This window comes from Vanellus vanellus (assembly GCF_965231255.1).
Source record: "Vanellus vanellus genome assembly, chromosome: 1".
Lineage (NCBI taxonomy): Eukaryota > Metazoa > Chordata > Aves > Charadriiformes > Charadriidae > Vanellus > Vanellus vanellus.
The window spans coordinates 117884624-117907245 of record NC_138905.1 but is presented as its reverse complement, the minus strand read 5'-3'; the positions used below and the strand labels follow the sequence as shown (position 1 = coordinate 117907245).

At 42.3% G+C, this 22622-nt stretch overlaps 1 protein-coding gene across 2 annotated transcripts in view; it reads left to right on the top strand.

Annotated features, from left to right (window-relative positions):
• The first annotated feature begins 15499 nt into the window (after positions 1-15499).
• Positions 15500-22622, top strand: part of SCAF4 (SR-related CTD associated factor 4) — a 47411-nt gene continuing 40288 nt past the window's right edge. For both annotated transcript variants that reach the window (XM_082488551.1, XM_082488550.1), the window contains exon 1: positions 15500-15760. In XM_082488551.1, the coding sequence (XP_082344677.1) occupies positions 15731-15760 (30 nt within the window). In that variant the 5' untranslated portion in view covers positions 15500-15730. The remainder of the gene's footprint in view (positions 15761-22622) is intronic.

Here is a 22622-nt window from a genome sequence, read left to right as displayed (position 1 = left end):
TGATCAGCTTTCACTAGCTTGTCTGGAGTTTTTTTCCAGCTATATCTGTTCTAATCTAATAAAATATTTTATCTCCTGACAAACCCAGCTTCACTTATCACAGAAGATGATTGAAGAACTAGTCACAAGATTGTCATGAGGAAATTCAAAGGGAGAGAGAAGCAGACTTACAATGAAGATGAGAAGCTGTCAGGCATAGAAGGATGAAGGACAAATGGGACAAAGTTGTGTTTATGCAATGAATCCAGAGATATATTTATGGAAAATAAGAGATCTAACCTCCGATGACCTTATGCTCATCTTCTCTTTACTTGCATATATTTCGTATAGCATCGGGAAGCGCCTGGCAAATTGGCTGCTCACCCTCTCGGTCAAGTAATTGAAACTTCACAAATCCTTAGATTCAGCGACTTCTGTAATACAGACCCTCAAAGCATGGAAAAGCATTAGCTGAGCGGGCATCAAAGTGACAAATGATTTACAAAGAGAAAGCTATGGATGGTTCCATACAACAAAGGCACATCCTATTATTCTGAGGCAGACCTTTCCCGTACCGGCATTATATTGTGTGAAATTCCTAACCCTTCAGAACAAGACTATCATGGCTTAAAATTGCTGCTATGGTAAAAGCCATCACTCACAAGCTTGATTTGCAGGAATGTTCAATTGCAGGACCCAGGGCACTTCCAGCTGCTTGCTGGACCCTGAAGGACCAGAGATGGAGCAGGGAAACCACATGGGATGAGCATAGTCATACCTCTCACCATCAGCTTGCTTCTGAGGTCATCAGTCCTGCAAACCCCTCACATAAATAACAAAGTCTTTTACTGTGCCAGACAGTCAAAGTGGGTATGAAAAACCAATCAACTGACTGACAGAGAAGATTATGTAGCAAGAAGATTATAATGAAATACATAGTTATTAAGTGCACCACGGCATTCTGAATCACTTACAGTTATAAGTACTCTGTCTGTTCCCTAGATTACAATAATATAGGATAAGAAATAAGACAGATGAAAAAAAAATAGATCTTTATCTTGAAACAGATTAAGTATTTTTAAGTTAAGCAAAGCCATACATAAATATATTTAAAGCATAATATTCAAAATTAGTCCGTTCTTACAAAAGTTTATTTTTAGAAGTAACCCTAGTGATATAACAGAATGATTTTCATATATAAGCATTACTACTTGAGGTGGTTAAAGGTTTGGACTCTCAATAGCCAAGGTTTTATTCAACTGATTAATCAATAATGACATATTTGAATACTTTATCCTGTGACCAGATTAAACCCTAGTTTCCCCAAAACACAAAAATGTGTACAAAAAGCATAATTGCATGAGCTTCATTTTCTTAGTATTCTAAATAAAATGTTAACAAAATTCAGGGTCATTCAAAGCGTAATATGCATATCTTCACAGTCCATGCCAAATGTATCTCATTTCCAGTTGGTTGGTTTCCAAATAGCATAATATCAAAAATACAGAACAGCTCTAAGAATCTTTCCAAAGTGTCAGAAACAATTACTTCTGAAGTATGTCTCAATCACTACATTTGAGTAAAATATCTAAATAAAAATCTTATTTAGAACTACATGTATTCAATGTTAATATGCTATCAACTATACCTGTATGCTTATGGCAAGATATTTTTTCCTAGAATCCACTATAAACTTACCTATATTTTTTATAACGTTTCTCATATTTGTGGATACAAATTAATTACAGGAAAACAGAATAAAGTAATGAATATATTGGAGAATATCTTTGCAATGTATGTTTCTCATCACACAAAAATCCTGACGGGTGTAAACATTAGGAAAATTAAATACATGCATACATATGTGCAGGACGAGGATCATGCTAATGAAGGCACTGTGGCTGCAACTAACTTATCACTAGAGACCTTGCAAATATATTAAAGTTAAAATACAGAGTTATCTATTTATTCTGGTTTATCTTTAGGATAACATTTTACTTTTTCTTCCTTTTTTTTTTTTTTAAACATAATGCTTCTATTTACATACACACTTACATGGTACGTCAACAGAAAACAATGCACTGATCTCAAATAAATAATTCACCTCAGCTAATACATTAAGAATGCTCCTTACAGAAACCCCTTAGTGGTACTCCAGAGTACAAGTGGCACCTCTAGAAGTACAAAGGATATCGAGAGTGGCCTGAAAAAAGATGCCACAAGCCAGACCCCACTTGGAAACACCAACCAAAATGCTGTGCTCAAGGAGATGCGTGGCAGGGCTGGGGAGGGAAGGTAGCCAGCCCATGGGGCACTCAGCCTGTCACTACAACACCAACCACTTCTATCCAACACCACTGTTCTGGTTTGGGAAAAAAAAAAAAAGCCCACAAACAGAAAAACAAACAAAAAAAATCCCTCTGCTATGAAAGACATTTTTCTAAGGCAGGTACAGCTATCAGGTACTAAATTGCCATTGACAGTCAATAGGAATCAACTGCCCAAGTACCATTTCTGCCTCAGAAAATCCATCACACAGTGCTGGACAGTGGTACCACCAAAAGTATGGCCAGAGAGTTTAACCTTTACCCAGAAAGGTTTCCTTACACACCACAAAAACACACTTAGAATTACCCATCCACTGTCCCAAAGATTTTTATTTTTTTTTTTTTTACGTAGCCTTCTAGCTTTCAGTTGCATATAAGGGCTTGTCGCACAAATCTTTGTCCACGCTCTTATTTCCTGTCCTTGAGGGGCTTTATGTTTTCAGCAAGTGAGGACAACCTCATGGCACTTACACCCCAGTTTTGTCAATATTCAATTCTTACACACTTCCCAATGCCAAACAGCATACAGTAACTCACTTGAAGCAATACCAGAGGCAAGAGGCAGGCAAGGAGAAGGTTGGTTGCAAATGGTCACATCACCAACTACAGCTGGCACCAATTCCTGCATCTTAGTATCATCTGAAGAAAAGGGTCATGCAAATTGCTGGTGGTGGTTGGTCGCATAGCAACAGCAGAGTGAGCGCAGAAACCCAAATATTGCCAGGCTAGAGAGCCACGGCAAGCTCTCAGAAGGCAAGATAGTACAAATACATAATGAGTCAGCAGGGTCACAGGACAAAATAGAGGAACACTGCTCTTTTTTACAGGAAGTTGAAGATGAAAATCTGAAAAAAAAAAAAACCCAAACAAAAAAAAAAAAAAACCAAACAAACCCAAAAAACTTGGCTTCCATGCGGTACAGGAAGGTTTAGGGCAAAGCACCACCTGTACTCACAGCTGTGGACGAGCTGGGCTGCACCTGGCCATAAGGGACTCTGCAGCCCCTCTCCACTTCCACACTGCACATGGAGCTGCAGGTGGTATTACCAGGTGGGTGGCACTGGGACATCTGACAACAGTCCATCCCCCAGATGCCTGTCTTGCCTCTCCCTACACAGACCTGGGCACAAATACAGGACATCACATGGCCATCTAGTTCCTGTGGACTTCTGTGGGGCACAGCTGTTTCTGACTGTGTTTCTGGCTTTGGGAAATGCTTTTGCATTTGTAAGTGTCTGCCACTTTTTGAAGAGAGCTTTGAGACTGCCCTTGAAAGTAAAGTTTGCCTAAAGTTCCCTGTGAAGAGCAAGTGCAGCTGAAGGGCATCCTCAGAAGTTTCTAGCACCCTGCAGGCATTATCATGCTTGAGAGCTTAATGTGCTACTGCTCCGGCCTGGGATGGATGCCTGTAGCACCTCCACAAAGTAACCAAGGATCACCCTACGTTCACAGCAGCATTTCAAGAGTGCTCCTCAACTATTTTAGGAGCTTCAGCAACCAAAACACCACCTTCCTAACTAGAACCTTCTGGTTGTCCCAGCAAAATACATAGGCTGAACTTCCACCTCAGCCACGGTGACAGGACACCTAGGTGTGCTATGTGACACACTGGAAGGAATTTACGCTGACACCAAAGTCCACTGCTTTTCTGAAGAAAAATACAGGTCTTCCATCTGCAGACCCGATTGATGAGCGAGCATGAACTTCACATGCACACAACAGGACTTCTTGTGTGTAAGTTAAAACAACCTACATGTGTTTTGTAGGAGCCTATGCAATTAGCTAAAAATTTCATCTCAACAGTGCATTGCTATTTTCACAGTATCACAGTATGCTAGGGATTGGAAGGGACCTCAAAAGATCATCTAGTCCAATCCCCCTGTCGGAGCAGGAACACCTAGACGAGGTTGCACAGGAAGGTGTCCAGGCGAGTTTTGAATGTCTCCAGAGAAGGAGACTCCACAACCTCCCTGGGCAGCCTGTTCCAGTGCTCTATCACCCTCACTGAGAAGAAGTTTCTTCTCAAATTTAAGTGGAACCTCTTGTGTTCCAGCTTGAATCCATTACCCCTTGTCCTATCATTGGTCACTACTGAGAAGAGCCTGGCTCCATCCTCATGACATTCCCCCTTTATATATTTATAAATGCTAATAAGATCACCCCTCAGTCTCCTCTTCTCCAAACTAAAGAGACCCAGCTCCCTCAGTCTTTCCTCATAAGGGAGATGCTCCACTCCCTTAATCATCTTAGTTGCCCTTTTGGTAGACTTAATTTCAGTTAATGGGTTCAGAAGCTGTTTTTCTCTACCCAATGAAATGTAAACCCATCTCATGATATATTAAGCAGAGTCACATACAAACCAACACGTATTGATGTTTCATGTCCTCTTGTTTTGCAATGGACTGCTTAAAGTCCTTTACTTGTTTCATAAATGCTAATCCACCTGGGACCTCAAAGTGAGCAGTCACTTCTCCTGAGAGGCACCATCACGCACATCTGACAGGAGGGACGCCACAGCCAAGTGGCTGAGCAGCAACACAAGGATGCTGTAGGACTGCTACAAAAAGCAGCCAGGTCTCCTGACTCCCGCAGTACCTTATGTCCAGATCTCAGTTATCTGCAACTCAGGCTCCTACGATACCCCTCTCTTCGTAGTACTCGAGTTTCATTTTTTTTAGAGTAGTACATGAAACAACATACCCATCTTGTAACTTGTTTTCTCTCTTTAAGTAGAAGATTCACACATACAGGAGTTACATTTACTTTGGCAGAGTCTGCTTTGCTAATTATTTATATTTGAAATTACTGTATTTCTACTTTGCCAAAAAAAACCCCAAACAAACCAGTGAGTATTGCAAATGAAGCGTGTAACAGTTCAGCTAACAGTTCATAGTCAAAGAAGGCATGGTATTACATATGCATTTAGTAGCAGGTACACTCACACTGCCAAGAGCTGCTTGAAGCCTATGACCCATGCAGTCGGACAGGGCAAAACAGCAGCAGAAGGTTTACATCTCACTGTCAAGGACCTCCAGCCATCCAGTCAAAGAACCCCTGAGACCTGGTTTACGCACACAAAAAAATAAAATTAAAGCATGCAGTCTGGATAACAACTGTGCCTCACTCCAGCTAAGACCCCGTTCTGGACCGTCAGCGAGCCAAGACTCCAGCACTTACACCGCAGCCTCCCTGAGGCCAGTTTGGACACAGCCAGCCAGCCCACCCCTAGTGCTCCTTGCAGCCCTTCCTCCTTTCACAGCTCATAGTCTTTTATCTCCTGCCAGCGGTCAAGTATTTGACATTGGCATACAATTGACACCAGAGGTATTTTCCAACCACTTTCCTTTCCCAGACTGTTGATTGCAGTCTTAAGACTTTGTAAGGCCCAGGAGCCCTTTCAGTTGCTTAGGGGCTTAGCACTTGGATACGGATCTTCAAAGACTGGGCTGGGGTTTCATATGGTTTAATGTGGTCTTGAATCACAAAAACTATCACCAGAGGCAGGGGACGAACAATCCTCTGCAACAATGCTTCCACATGCAATACGGAAAATAATCTGGTTGTTAGTGGCCATGGTACAGTATGCATGTGTGTGTATATATGTATAAAAAAATACATATATATATAATAATTTTCCTTCCAAGAAACATCTGATGGAAACACAAATGAAATATGTTTTCAAGTTGTTCTCACACATTGGTTTGACAGAAACAGGACTCATAAGCTGGGGAGGTTTGGATGCAAGCTGGCACTCTCCACTACAATGCTTACTGCTTTTAGAGAAAGCAAAGGAAAAAGGTCTGGAAGTGGATCCCAAAAATAAATCAGCGGGGCACAAAAAAGTTAGTGGGAAGAAGGCTGTGGGCAATGGCAGGTGAAAGGGACAGAAGGTCATGAAAGGTCAATGACTGTGGCTGTTGGTGTGTTGAACTGATGTCATCAAACCCCTGGCAGACCCTGATAAGAGGTTTATTTGAAGGGCAGGGCTATAGGGAGGCTGGATCCCAACCCTGCGAGAGCACCACAGGCACAAGTCCAGGGATTTTAGACAACACAACTCCATGCACAGCAGGCCCAGCAAACCACTCTAGTTTATGCTCCAGTTTAGATGGGCCCCATGATCTGCACAAAAATATGCTGACAGCCTTGGGAAACTGCCTGCATGAGTTGCAGCCACTTTTTATCCTCTGTCTGCAGTCTCCTACATCCAAAGTCAGTGTACCAACCCTTGAAGCTCAGCTACACAGAAGAGCAGTATTGTTTTAACAAGACTAGTTTAGAGCAATATCCCTGATGTTTGACAAAGTCACAGTGGGATAAAAAGGTTCATGTTGGGGTGGATTATCACAAATGGGTATAGGAATTTAGTTATGCTGGAGAACAGTACAACTCAGTCTCCATGAAGAACATAAACACCGTAACTTGTGGAGGAAGGGCAAGTAGAAGTACAAAACCCATAGGCAATAAAGCTATCTCAGTAGAAAATCAGCTTTAGACTAGGCCTTAACATGTAGCCCAAAATCTCAGCTGGAATAGAAGACAGTGCCAGAAACTGCTTTTAGATTATTCTCCTTAGAGAAAACCACAGTACACAACAGATTTTTGTTTGATGGTTGCCTTCTGAATTCAGGGGCATATCATATCCTTATTACTGAATACGGAAATAAAGAGTTTCTATGTGGAGTAACAAGTTCCTGGACTTTGTTCTTGAATCTGTGCCCCTCATGTGCTACAAGATCAAAGCGATCTTTTATCCTGTGAGTTATCATTTGCCCAATATATTTACTGCCATTCCACGAACACAATTTCAGCAAAGATAAATTATATTAACCTCATTTACCTCTTCTTACTGCGTACATAAGTGCCATCTTCTGGCCACAACAGGGACTCTAAGAGAAGTGCTAAAGTTAAAAAAAAAAAAAAAAAACAAAACCAAACACAACCAAACAAAACAACACAATGGTTTTAAACCTAAGGAGTAAAACCTTTGAAGAATTATTTGCTCCAGAGATAGCAGTGAACAAAGAACAACTGCTTACAGATTTAATGTGAAGAAGTTTCATCTGGAAGGTGAAAGCTTCCTCCTAATGTTCAGAGCTGTCACATTTGCAAACATCTTTCTAACGTTGGTAGAGTGGGAAAGGACAGACACAGAGCTCTGCTTTTAGGTGCATCTTAATTGGATAATGTCTTTTGCCTCAGTTGGAGGCAACCACAACCAGTGGCCCAGAAAGTCCTTCTTACCCTGCGTTCCCAAAAATCAACATGATGAAACCTGAAAAGCTAAATAGATACCACAACCGAGGATTGTGCCATCAGTACTTCTCAATAGTAGCAAGGAAAAGTGTTAAAATCCCTGCTTAGGGCACTTTCGTAAAATTTCAGAGAACCTGACATTTGTCACCCCTGTACTGTGCTGTTGGGCTGCAGCAGCAACACAAAATCCTTTTGAAAATATCCACCTGAATCAAGTGAATCTCAGCAATCTGTCCACACATCCCCCATGAAGACAGAAACACCTACATATTCCCACATTTTATAAACTTAGGCCTGAGAATTGTTGTCTCTTGCACAGGATTTCTTTCTCCTCCCTCAAGTGTAATCTGACTAGAAATTTTTACCAGCATACTGCAAAAACAACAAAAATGCTTTGAAGTTAATTAGTTACATATTCATTCTTTACTATGGGATGTAACCACAAAGTATTAAATCAAGTATCACTGCCAGTACACAGAATTTTATTGTACCCCATGACACTTAGCTGCCTTAAAATCCCATCTTCTGAAATAGTGACCACATGATGACTACATTAACATTGTAATGTGCTCTAGGCAATCCTGCTTTAGCAGGGGAGTTGGACTAGATCTCTAGAGATCCCTTCCAACTCTGAAAACTCCACGATTCCGTGATGTTAAAAAAAAAAATTAACTTTCACATCAGCGTGAGGAAGAAACACCAAAAAAGCCAACTTCCAAAAACTAGAAAGCAAATAATTACAAAACACATCTACTACTTTTGATGACTTTTAAGTCTCACTTATTATGGGGGAGAAAAAAAGTGTCTTTTTGAATGCCTGACATAAATGATATAAAATAAAGCACTTTAACACATGTTCAACAGAATGGGTTACTACAAACACAGATTATACACAAATAGAAATTACTTTAAAATCCAGAACCCCTCTTGCTCTGGGTAAAATGGGGAGGGAAGGAAAGAGGCCAAAAGGAACAATAAGGAGATATTTATTGTTTCTGTGCAATGTGTTTGGCACAAACTCTTTTGATACCTAAAGTGAGCTTGATGGGTTTTGTGATAATCACGAAGGACAAAGCCCCCAATGCTTCTGACCTACTGATGCCAATAGGAGGTTAAGTACAGAGTAAAGGAGTGCAGAGCAAAGGAACTGAGGCCTGCAATAACATATCACCAAAAAACACTGAAACCTGTGGGAGCTTTACCGCAGTGAAATTCAGAAGCACAGAACTTAATGACATCAGGGTTTGATCCTATTTAAGACTAATTTTGCAAAGCAGATACCAGTGCTGAAAGAGCTCAATGTTCCCATGTACTTGCAAGAAATGCAGTAAGCTGAAAGCCGCTTTCATAAAAACAGCATTTTCTGCTTCTGTTGACCATGTGGTCTGATCTTTCTTCTCCTAAATAAACAAGCAAACACAGAAAATAAGAAACATAATTCCTATCCAGTTCGACATGAACAGGTGTTTTGCTTCTTCTTACCTCACTTATGGAGGGCGTGGAAAAAGCCCTTTGAAGTCAAATTTCATTGGATCCAAATTAAATACTTTGTTTAAAATACCTAACAAGAATGGGGATAAAGAACTAGGACCACAAAGTTACTAGAAAAATACAGAGGTTGTAAAAGTGACAAACAGTTTCACATTTCTAATTTTTTTATTGCTATTGGCTTACACGCATGCCTAGAAATTGACTCAGACTCAGAATGGTGGCTGCCTTAGAATCACAGGCTTTTTTTTCAAACAAATGTTTCGCTAAAAAATGTCATTTGTGACTCCCAATTAAAAAAAAACACACTTGCTTCCTATTGTGCAGGTTTTCTAAAGCACTGAATAATGAATAATTAATTTTAATATGACAATCTGAACACATTCCTTACAGTTGTTTTCATAAACCCTATAGTGTGCTAGACAATTAAACATCACATACAGTATTTATCTCTGTCTGTTCCCTTGCTCTGTGTCCTAAATTCCATATGTTCACATCATCTCTTAAAGCAAAGTTAAACACTGAATTTTTCAAAAGAATTAATTATTCTTTATTTAATGGCTGTTAGCTCTCAGCAGTCTCTGTGCCTCTGATGGACAGCAATAAAAGCAGTACCACAGTATTACCAAAGGAGGACGTCATTTCTGTCACACTTTGATCTTCAGTCTTACACCTACAATAAAACTTTGTCTAGTCTTACAATCTTGCCAGCCTCCACATCAGACCAGAAGAGGTTTGCGAGATAACTATGGAAGTCTGTTCTCACGCGTCTACCAGCAAAAGCAAGTCTAGATTGCACAGAAAACCTAAACAGCGGTTTGTCTTCTATCACGTTAATATTCTATCCCATAAGCTTTCAAGCATGTCATGGTTTAGGCCAAATTGGCTACTGGGGACCTGAGGGACCCCAGATGGGACTGACAGATGCTCCCCTCCACCCCTCTTCAAAGAGAGAGGCAGAGGAAGAAAAAGAGACTTATGAGTTTAGAAGGAACTAAACAACTTTAATGAAATACTAATAATAAAATAAAAAGAAATAATGAAATATATACAAAACCATTAGCAAGCTCCCGAAATGACAATCACGACACTGTCTGGCACTGGGGCAGACCCAGGCTGGACTCAGTGACAGACAGGAGCTGGATTCCAGATCTGCATTCAGGATCGGGATCACAGGCAGATGAACGGAGTCCTCAGACGTCAGCCATTGAAGGAAGAGAGCTGACCCTTTGATCCCTCAGCTTTTATACTGAGCATGAGGCAGATGGGATGGAATACCCTGTTGGCCAGTTTTGGGTCACCTGTCCTGTCCGCTCCTCCCTGCAGGTGGGACCCCACTATGCTTTTCCGCTTCCAACCCTCCAACGGGGCAAATAAAGTTGGTTGGCCTTGGCTGTTATAGCAATAAGTATAAGCAAGAGCCTCTCTGCATCCCATGCCTGGGCATCAGCTGTAAACAATTGGTCTTATCACTCTGAGAGAGTGAACACTGCACAATATGCAGTTAATTTCAGTAGTTAGAAGAGGCCCAGCTAAGAAGTAAAGTTACTGAACAAAATTGGTTCTGTTTTACCTCAAACCAGGACAAAGCGCAAAAACTTCATTCATAAAGAGCTGCACAAAGACCTTGCACAGTGATCTCATTATTATGTTGCTGTATGATTTGGAATCTCTATAAATACTGAGGTAATATTCAAGATACACTGGAGGTAGGGCATTAGTCAGCAGTCCCATTTCCATACAGTTATCCAAGATATTTTGTTAAAGGCAGATGCTGCAAAATATTAAAATAAATGGTTACACTAAGCATCAGATACAGACAAGCCACACCCTCAGTAGTTAGATATCCATCAACAGCTTTAGATATTGTCTCAGCAGCAGGAGAAAAAAAAAAAAAAACACAAGTATTTTTTTAACAAGCAAGCCAAGCCTACAGTAGTGACATTACAGCAGTGGATAACAGTCTAAATGCTCACAACATACAAAATCCATTAATTCCTCCTGCTCCAAGTTGCCTCAATTAGTAGTTTAAAAGTAACCCCCTGGCCAGAAAGAAGTATTTTATACCAGGCTCAAATCTTGGTATTCATTGAGAATACAAGAGAAAGACCCACAGCTACAATATCTTAAATGCAAGCATCAGATCCAGCTGTCTACATGAGCAAGCTGCCTGCAGAATCACTTGTTTTACTTCGGTCACTTATACCAACCACTCCAACCATGCAAAGGAAGAGAGACAACCTCTAAGGTGACCAGCTGTTAAGCTTCACAAGATTTTTTTTAGCTTAGAACCCAGGACCTTAAACTACACTTGTGTACTTACAGTGGAACTTGAAATCAACTTGCAAATTAGCTCTATCCAAAGTGCCTGTATGCTGATTCACTCCACTAAGCAGGCAGGAAAAACACTCCCTGCCCTATGAAGGTTCCAAAAGGCTCTCAAAGCACAGTTCCAGTACAGTCTGCCTGACAGCAATACCCAAGTTTACAAACAGTAAAAGTATTAAAAGAACAGATTAGCATCCATAAACATCAGTTTAACTCTCAAGCACAGACTCACGGTGCCAGGCCTACAAATCTAATCCTGCCAGAGTACAAACAGTGAGGGAAAGACAAACTCTTCCCTCAAAGACCTATTGATTTCAAGGATCTGATTTTAGTGTGGCCCATATTTGAGGCCAACATTTAGAGAATAAGTAAACCCCTCGATGAGGTAGATCTACCCAGAGTGTCAATCACATTGCAAACACTTATCAATCACGGTAAACATACATAATATTTTAATAAAGAATACAAAGCCACGGCAATACATTGAACATTGCAGGAAAACCAGTTTTGATTTCTATAGAATACAGAATTCCAGGAAATTCTAGTGAAAAAATATTGCCCCATAAATTAAATTACACCAGTAAGTTAGAGAGGGATAATATGTAAGTGATAACTAATCCTTATCAAATGAGTCAGATAAACACTGATAGGCAGACACAGACAATCAAACAACAGGGAATATGACATTTTTATGGATGATCATTGTCAATCATTTTCTTTGTCAATAATGATGCACAGTGCTAATAATTTAGGGGACAGCAAAAATTAGGATTCTTAACATCTTCAAAGATAGAGACTTAAATGTTACCGCAAGAAAAAAAACATCAGACATATCATTACGTAAAATTCTAAATGCTTAAGCTAACCGAAATTCAGTTAAACTTGTATTTCATTATGTATGAAATGACAAGGACTACACTGAATTCAAAAACATTTCAGATTTCAACAAGCTTGAACAAGACTTGCACATGTATTTCATCAGCTCATACAAAGACAAAAATAATCATTACATCGAGTAACCATAATTTGTTCTCAGCAGCAATTTCCATACATTGGTGTGCCCATTTATTGCCCATCTGTCAGAAAAAAATAAGCAAGCCGAACAAACTAAACCCATGCATCAACACAAGTCAAAACTATTAAACAAAAGACATATGGAGTAATACAAAACAATATTTAAAAACATATCATATATGAAAAATAAGAATTATATTAAATGCTCTGAGTCACAATGGATTGCATGGTCTTTGAGGCAACGACCATCCTTTATATTGTACAAATACATAACAACACTGGGCATCGTACACCACATATTTATACAATGCCTAATGCTGTTATAAGAGCAACTTTAATAAACCTGCTGTGAGCTCAAGTACCTGCAAATGCAAAACTGACAAAAGCATAACGAAAAGAACACGCTTTTCATTAGGAAGTTATATGATTGTCTCCTCTCCCTATAGGTAGTCATAATACAATACAAGCAATAGAAAATTTTACTTCAAAATTACTGAGCATATTATCTTGATGAAGCAGATCTGCTTTGAATAGCAAAGCCATAGCCTAGTAAAACCCAGACCTAAGTCTAAAGCTGCAGTAATTAACCCACTTCACCCTCTCTCACCCCCAAATCCTAATATTCAGCCCCTGAGGAATCAGAACTTAATTCTCAATGAACTACACTTACCGGGATAATTCTACAGACCTTAAGGATTTGTGTATTCTGTGGGCAGAACCAGCACTGCATTATAGCACAGCCACACCAGACTTTAGTGTGGTAGGTGACTGGGCACAGAGCTTAGCACAGCAAGGTAGCACCAACACAGCTAGCCCATCAAGCACCACAGCTACCAGCACTTGTACTAGACAATTCTGAAACACTCTAAGGTACACCTACATTATTTTTCCCTCCTGCAGGTTACATAAAATCCAATTATGCGCAAAGTCTGACTATAAACATGCTACAAAAGAATTTTTTTTTTAAAAAATAAGATTTACAATACAACAATACCTAATACATAAATAGCAATGAGGAAAACAAGGTATTTAACAGTCAGATTTTTAGAGTAGTCACCTGTAAGGCCTATAGTGACATCCTGTGAAAGGCAAATACAGAGTATAAAACCTGAAGTTTTAATAGGCAAAAGGACTCCCCAAATTTAATGTGAATTTCCAGAACCACTGGCAGCCTTTCCTGTTCTGGAAGATTTTGTTTTTCTGTACTCTGCACAAGCTACTAAGTGTGTTGAGAGTGCTGCATTTGTATTATCAAGTACATACTGAAAGGCACATAATGTCAGGTACTCAACATTATAGAAACAGCTAGGTTTCAAATATGAAAATTAATCACCACTGCAGGAAGTCCATTCTCACTCATTCTCTCTCCCTAAGCCAAGAGCCCTCAAATAAATCATTCTTACTCCTCAGAAAGGTTTTAGCCAATGCAAGAACTAGACAGAGATAATTTGTGGTTTTTTTTCAGCCTCTCACCACATACTCCAGTTCTACCTTGGCTATTCAGATTTTTCAGGTTGCAGAACAAGGTACCTTTTGTGAATTTCTGGACAGCGACCTGAACAAGAACAGTAATAGAAGTTACATATTAAGTATTTTACCATGTTGAAACTGGCAAAAATCACAAAAAGCAAAGACACTGACACTAGATAAGCAATATTATCCCCCCCCCCCCCCAACTTCTCTAGCTTGGCAGCTTTCTTAAAGAAAACTATGAACACTAATTTTTTTTTTCTGATAAAAGATCAACCTATAGAAATTCATTACATTTGGAATAGCTTTCCATTTGCCACTAAAACCTATTTAAAATTCCTCTGAACTTCTGACATATAACTGTGCACAAACTCCTCCTTAAGCATTTCATAATCTGGGTGGAACACTAGTTCTTGTTACTCTGACAGCTTTCTTTGAATTTCAAAATACCTGTTTTTAAAGAAGGCTAATTGGCGGACAGTCTCTTCATCAGACTCCTAAAAGTAATCTGCAGTTGATTAATAACTCAGTTAAGCATCAGGCACAATTTAATAGTGGAACACAAAATAAAGCCAAATGCACTTTCTGTGAGATTTCTGTAACCTTCGGAGTCTCCTCTTTCCAATTTACTCCCTTGCTGATGTACTGGACTAGAGTTAAACAATAACATTTTGAACACACCCTATCACACAGCACTCTACAAACCTCAAAATGCTATGATTTGACACTGATACCAACACATTACTACAGCACTTGACAGCGTACTTGACAAATGTGCTCTTTAATAGATACCAATAGCCTGCTTATGCCCTTGAAACTACTTTGCAGCATACATCCCGTTTTCTCACGAACATTAGCTCCCATTGCTAGCGTGAATGTAGTTATTGATTTACCGGTGCAAAACACTTGAGAACAGCCTTTCAGCTTTGCTCTGTTTTATATTTAAGCAGCACAGTTTCTTCTATCCTGACGGTATTAGCCATGCTAGGGATCAAACACCCTCCAAGGCCAGTCCTTTGCTCCACTCACAGAGGGGTTTAGCCTGTGTCCTGTGCCACCCGTGAGACAGGGGATTTAAAAACAAGAAAACCCACAAACAACAACAACCACCACCACCACCTAAACAGCGTTTTTAAGTGTGAACATGGAAGCCAGCACCACTTTCACCCCAGCTCCCGCGGCTCCTCGGCCCAGACGTGCACCCTGACCCGGTACCCTCCCCGTCAGGAAGCCAAACCAGGCCTGGGCCGGGCCACCACAACATTGCCCCAAAAGCCGCGGCCTCCCCTGAGGGGACGAGCCGCGGAGGCTCCTGGCTCTATCTAGTCCCCTCCTCCGGCTGAGAGAAGCAACTGCCAACCCCAACAGAGCAGCGGGGACGGTTTTATCCCCGCCATTTCCCCTCCCCGGGGGCGGGGCCGGCGCTGACATGGCGGGGCCCGCGGAGTAACCCGGCCCTGGGTCACGTGGTGCTCTGGCCGCGCCGCGCGCGCGCTCCTTCCCTCTCCTCCACACGCACCCCCCGCCCCGCCTTGCTCCCCCCCTCCCCCCCGCCCTCCGCTCCTTCCTCCTGTGGGTGGCGCGGGGCCGGGAGGCCTGCACGATCCCAGGGTGCTGTGCGCGGCGTGGGCTCCGCCATCCCGCTGGGAGAGACGGTCTGTGCCGCGGCCCTGCCAGCGAGACGCCGCACCGAACGAGCGAGCGAGCGAGGGAGAGAGAGGGGAGAGCGCGAGCCCCGCCGCCGCCGCCGCCGCCGCCAAACGGCCATGTCCGCGCGCAGCCCCTGAGCAGGACCGAGCCGCCCCACCTCCCTCTCCCCTCCTTCCCTCCCCCGCGCGGGCGCCCGCCCGCATACAGCCGCCGCCAACATGGAGGCCGTGAACGCCTTCAACCAGGAGGTGGGAGCCGGGGAGCTGGGGGGGGGAGGGGGAGCGCGGGCCGGGGGGCCGCGGCGGGGCAGGGCGAGGGGGGTGTCACGGTGGCCGCCATCGCTTCCCCCCTCTTTCCCCCCTCCCAACCCGCGCTCGGCTTCCGCCTCTGGGCCGCGCGGGCCCGGTGCGGCGCCGCCGGAGGCCTGCGCTGGGGAGGGCCCGGGCAGCGGTTGGCCTGGCTCGGCCCGCGGCTGCCCGAGGGGCGGAGGGGGGAAGGGGGGTGGGGGTGGTGAGAAAGAGAGATCGGGTCTTCTGAGTAAAATGGAGGCGAGAGGGGTCGGGCCCGCCGCGGCCGTTGCAACGGCCTGGAGCGTTCCTCGAGCGACGCTGCAGCCCGGCTTCCCGCACGGGCCGGGGGGTGGGGGGAGGCGGGGAAGGAAGGGCGCTGAGGGGATCTTCGGGCCCCCCCTCTCTGCTCCCACTCCCCGGAACCCCAGATTCCCCCTCGCCCCACTGGAGAGCGTCCGAGCCGGGATCCGTGCTACAAGGCGTTCCCAGTGCGTGCGTGTTGTTAAGGAGGTGGAAGCCGCGTTTCAGGGCGCGGGGCACTTTTATTTCCTCGCAGTGGTTTGACGAGACCTGCCATGTGAGCAGGCGGCAAATAAGATAGGCTGGAGGTTGAATAGAGAGGGAAAACTGCGAGGGGGCTAATTCCTGTACAGAAACGATGCCAGGGGGGATGGGACTAATGGATCGACCCCAACACTAGGGACATGGGTGGTAGTTTGGAAAGCATGAGGCCTTCAGTCTCCTTTCATGGTACACAGAAGGTCCCTGTCTTCTGATGATTTTTTTTTTTTCATTCCATAGTCATCCAATTGGAATTGGAAACAAAATGTACTGTGATTGCTTTTTGCATAATGTACACCAAAGTACTCTAACCTGTACTTTATAAAGTTTTTGATACATGATTTTAAATTATTCTTAGATTAGATGACACTCCCACCTCGGTTTGACAATTTGGCTTTTGCAGATGCTGTGTGGACTATAGAGCATGCCTATTCTTGTTGCAGATAATCAGTTAAAGCTAAGCCAGAACCTATTCCAGAATGTTTAATACGTTTTGAAGGTTAGGTTGCTGTGCATGTTTGCTGAACAGAAACAGGAAAAATGGCAGACTACTCTCATGTGATAAAGTCATGCTGTGTAAAGTTCACTCCGTGCAACTGCTTGTCATGCACAGACACAACTGAAAATCTGCTCATCCTTAAAATTATAAAAGTACAAAGTGAAAGATAGGTAGCATAAGCCCCTTGTTAACAGCTTTATTCTTGTTTATGTGCCCATGTTATGGGTGTATTGTGCTGTTTTGAACCAGTGGTATGGAAGGGTACAAAACAACCTTCCCAAATAGGTTAAAATAGAATGACATGCACACAGCATTTTCAGTTTTCATGTAAACAGGTAGCAGAAATATTCTTACCTGCCCAAATATAAACAGATGTTCTAGCAGATGATTGCTTTCACTTCATTCATTTCAACATGTTGCTACCTGATAAAGCTTAATTGTAGAGGCAGTGCTTAGTGTTTCTCAAGTAATAAAACCTACTTCTTTTACTGATCTGGTGGCGAAAGTATGTGTGACTTTAGAGTGAAGGCAGTGTTTCTTGGTATTTTGTGACTAATCTTTGTTTTAGAAATGGATGTGTTTTATTTTGTACATCTTCCTCTCAGTTGTAGTAAAACCATGATGCTTTTTTTTTTGATACAATCAGAAATATTGAGTGAAATTCTGATGGGTGGCTGCTGAAAGGTATTAAACCACTGGGTTTCATTTGAACAGCTATGGGGAAAAAAACTATACTTGCTAAAATCCCTGTTCTGCAGTCATTTGTATGTATGACTAGTTCTGTAGGACTACTTAGGCGTAAAGTTAGCATGTTAATAAATTCAAGGTTTGTGTAATTGCTGTCCTGCTCTCAGAAGGCGTGTTTATGATATTAGCTAAAAACATAAAGTCCAGTTCTTAAACTGTTCTCTCAGCTTTCCAGCATGTGTTGCCGGAAGCTGTGTGTGCAAAACAATATATATTAAAATAAAGTGTGAAACATCTCAAACTTTTTTGAAGAGGGGAAGATTTACAATCAGATATTGTTCCATTTCTGGGCTTTCTCAGTGAAAGTGGAGAAAGTGAAAGAGCTGTTTTACAAAAGGTCTCGACGTTATTCACAGAATGGTGGGAATAGCGCAGGCTAGCGAGTGTGTGAGAACTCATTTTGTCTGTAAGACTGTCTTATAATGCATAGACGCTGTGAGGACTACAGAGGTACCAGTCTCTGTTCACTGAATAGTTAATTATTTTATTGAGAGTGGAATAGCTTCAACAGCAAAGATTGGGGTATATACAGAATACCCTGTAGGTCAAGAATTCCTGAACTTACTGGCTGACAATTGTACCATGCCACTGTAGACCGAGAACTGTGGTTTTATAATGGCAACTTTAACTGCAGCAGCCATGAGTTTTATGCTGGACTTCCCATGTATGCTAGAGATTATGCGCTTCTGGCTTTACTGTCTCTTCTTCTGTGGAGGTGGCAGCTCTCAGCTCTTTGCCAGTCTACGTGAAGGAGGAGATTCCGCTTACTGCTTCAGGTGATATGATAATTTGGGATTTTTTGGGGTGGGTTTGGTGATTACAGCAATTTCTTGAATGATGGGAGGTCCAAGTTCAAACCATGGCTGTAAATTAGGCATCCTCTAAGCTATTATGTTGGTATCCTCTTCTCAGACAAAAGAGGCTAGGGAGGAAGAGAAAAGCACCAGAAACACTTTCATTTATGCAATTTGAACCGTTTTGTTTTGGCTGAAGCTGTTCACCCAGTCCAGTAGAAATCATTAGTAGTTTTGGCTGACTTAGGTTCCAATTCTACTTGGAAGTTCAGTTTCTGCCCTTTGGGTTACAGGCTTCTGACGGTAAGTATGATTGTGTTGCAGTGAAATAACAAGTTTCTGCCTGTCATCTAATTGTGATGTAAGTATGGGATCTTAACTGCCCATCTGAATTGTGAGGTAAAACTTAAATATAGAGGTTTGAGCTAGCGTGTTGCACTTAGCAATTGTGGCAAGCTGGGGAAGAACACTTAGCCTTGCGATGGGTGGTAACTTACACGGGTTGCGTAATTTGATCGTGTTTGATTGTGTTGCCCATTCCCTTAGTCGTGTTCTTTGTACCTGTATTTTGAATGCAAGTTTATCAATAAATGAGCTTCTTAATTCTCATTTTCCTACAGGAGCAAGCATGTTTGTTTTTTTTATTGACCAAACACACTTGCTGCTTTATTTTTATCCAGCTGTACTCTGAGCAGATATTGCCAACTGAATAGGCAGGATTTGACAGTTATGTAGGATAGTATATTTTCCCTGAGGAAGTTAGTTCAAACTGTATCCTGGAAAAATGAGTTAGGATTCATGTAGTTAGGTGTATACGGTATGTTAAATTAATAGTACAGTGTAAGTAAATCACAAAATGTAACTTGATAATGGTGCAAAATTTTGTTCTGTTTTTAAGAAAACAAGTAAAAATTTTCCTAAAAAAAAACCGCCAAACAAACCCACGCATCCACCATGGTTTATAAAGATTTTAATCTTTGTTGTGCTTTAATTTAGGGGAATATGTGTGTTTCCTTTTCTTTAATTTGAAAAACTTGAGGGATAGTTTACTGGTTGTAAAAGTAAGAAATAAGAGATTTCTTCACAGTCTTGCTGCTGGAAGTAGAAAAAAGTCAAGTTTGCTATTTTGTAATCTTATATTTGTATTGAGTAATGCAGTATATTCGCTTAATTGTGTGTCTCAGGTGGGTAATAGGTAATCTGTACCACCGAAACAATTGATATCCCACTAATGCGTGCCTAGATCACAAACAGAATAGATATTTTGTGGGCTGTTTCTTTAAAGTTAAAGCTGCAGCTTTCTTTACTGTTTATCCATATTCAGTGAACCGGACAGTTGTATTTTTGATCTAGTTTAGCTATCTTAGCTAATGGTAAGACTTCATTTTGCATGTTCTATTACAATCTGTTGCTCCCTGTTCTTCCCCTCCCCTCTCCAGGTCCTATAAATAGAGGTTAGCAGGATATCCTTCACAGTGGTTCTTCAGCAGTTACTGGAACTAATGAACCCCAGTTAGATTCCCTCTGTTGTATGGCAAAGTAGCAAGGATACAACTACCAGGATCCATGGTTGGAGGAATGAATAACTTAGTCTTTTGTGCATTTTGGCACCCTTTGTGCCTTTTAGAAAACAGTAAAAGCTGCTACCTGTTGTAGCTTCCGTATAATGATTCCCATACTCCAATAGGTGTGATAGGCTGTATTTTTAAGCCAGTGCTGCCTCCCACATGTCCTGGCAGAGTCCTTAAGCTCAAATGGATGTTTAGATGGGGTAGCGGGAAAGAAAGATAGGAGAATTCTGCTAGAGTTTTAGACTGAATTTAGTCCCTTTTTTAAACTCTGAGACCCAGACTGAAATTGTTGCAGAACTAGTGTGCAGCTCTTTTGGGATGAAAGTTGCTTTGTTGCTTTTATGACTGTATCACCTGTCACCTACCTGGACTTGTGCAAAGTGTTTGATGCTGTCCCACACGATATTCTGGTCTCTAAATTGAAGAGACATGGATTCGACAAATGGACCACTCGGTGGATAAAGAACCGGCTGCACGGTCGCACTCAAAGAGTTGCAGTCAATGGCTTGATGTCCAAGTGGAGAGCAGTGACAAGTGGTGTTCCTCAGGGGTCAGCACTGGGGCCTGTACTGTTCAACGTCTTTGTTGGTGACATGGACAGTGGGGTCAAGTGCATCCTCAGCATGTTTGCCGATGATACCAAGCTTTTTGGTGAGGTAGACATGCTGGAGGGGAGGGATGCCATCCAGAGGGACCTGGACAGGCTGGACATGCAGTTCAACAAGGCCGAGTGCAAGGTCTTACATCTGGGTCGGGGCTATCCCAAGCACAAATCCAGGCTGGGCGGGGAATGGCTGGAGAGCAGCCCTGAGGAGAAGGACCTGGGTGTGCTGATTGACGAGAAGCTCAACATGAGCCAGCAGTGTGCAATCGCAGCCCAGAAGGCCAACCGTATCCTGGGCTGCATCAAAAGAAGTGTGGCCAGCAGGTCCAAGGAGGTGATTCTGCCCCTCTACTCCGCCCCTCTACTCCACTCTCATGAGACCCCACCTGGAGTACTGCATCCAGCTCTGGAGTCTCCAACACAAGAAGGACATGGACCTGCTGGAGCGTGTCCAGAGGAGAACCACGAGGATGATCCAAGGGCTAGAGCACCTCTCCTATGAGGAGCGGCTGAGAGAGTTGGGGCTGTTCAGCCTGGAGAAGGCTCTGGGGAGATCTTATTGCGGCCTTCCAGTACCTAAAGGGGACCTACAGGAGAGCTGGGGAAAGACTTTTTACTAGGGCATGTAGTGATAGGACGAGGGGGAATGGCTTTAAACTGGAAGAGGGCAGGTTTAGATTAAATGTTAGGAATAAGTTTTTCACTTTGGGGGTGGTAAGGCACTGGAACAGGTTTCCCAGAGAGGTTGTTGAGGCCCCATCCCTGGAGGTGTTCAAGGCCAGGCTGGATGTGTCTTGGGCAACCTGGTCTAGTGGGAGGTGTCCCTGCCTATGGCAGGGGGGTTGGAACTCGATGATCTTCAAGGTCCTTTCCAACCTAAACCATTCTATGATCACAGTAATTGAAGGGTCATCATCGCTGTGATCCGGAAAGAGCTGTGTCTGTTGCTTCTGGACTGAACCGTTTCCAGGAATATTGAAAGCTGTGGCATTCTCTTAGCGATTCTTGGTAAGAGAAGAGATGAGGTGAACAGCTTTTCAGGAGATATGCTGGACTTGAGAGCACAGCACTGATCCTAAGATGCAGATAAGTTTCAAAAACATTTGTTTAGAAAACAAAATTCTACTCTGTGTACTAATACGGTGTCATTTTCATATGAGTGTCTTTTGTAAAGAGGTTTCTCCCCAGTGATTCAGAATTTGTGAATGGTCTTTCTAGGCCACAGAAATAGCTTAGTTGATGAAGTATTATTTAGCTTCATTGCCTGGGGTTCATATCTGGTCAAATTTAAATCTCACTTTATTTTCCAAAGAATGTAGCCTGACAGCCATGAATTTTATGGTGATCTCTTACCTTCAGCAGCACCCAATACTTGGTATTCTTCACAGCTGATGGTCAAGAATTTAAAATTTACACTGATCCTCTGAGACGTAGCTTAGCGACAGAAGTTTAGTAGACGTCATTCTCTTTCTCCTTTTCTTAGTAGCTCAATGAAGAATGAGGACCTGAAGAGGAAAGGAAGCAATGGGTTTGATAGAGAAAGGAAAATGTATATGACCAACAAACACTGTGTTTCTTTCAGTAGATTGTGCTTCTATCTGGGCTGTTTCCTTTCTGTGAGTTTTATTTAGTAAGTGTATAAAATGGAGCCCTACCTCTTTATTTGTAAACAAAGAGTCCTTTTTATGGCAAAGAACCTTCAGCAAGATAGCAAAGCCAGGGAAGTCAGTCCAAGTCTTAATAGGTATTTTTACCTTCTTCCTATGTTATCTCATGCTTAAAACAGATAAATAGACTTAAGATCATACATCAAGCTCGAGATACCCTGAAGGATATAAGCCTTGTCTTTTTCCTTCTGTGCCACTAGGATAAGTCTCATTGGATGACACTGTCTCACTTCTTTCCTAGTAGTTTCGCATTTGGAAAGTATATGAGCTGCCTTTTTGCTTTGACCATGTATCTTATGTTTTTCCCTTGGAACTCCTGTTCCTTCTCTATGGGCATGCACACATCACTGTCTGGTTTTGCTTTTCTTGTAATGAAT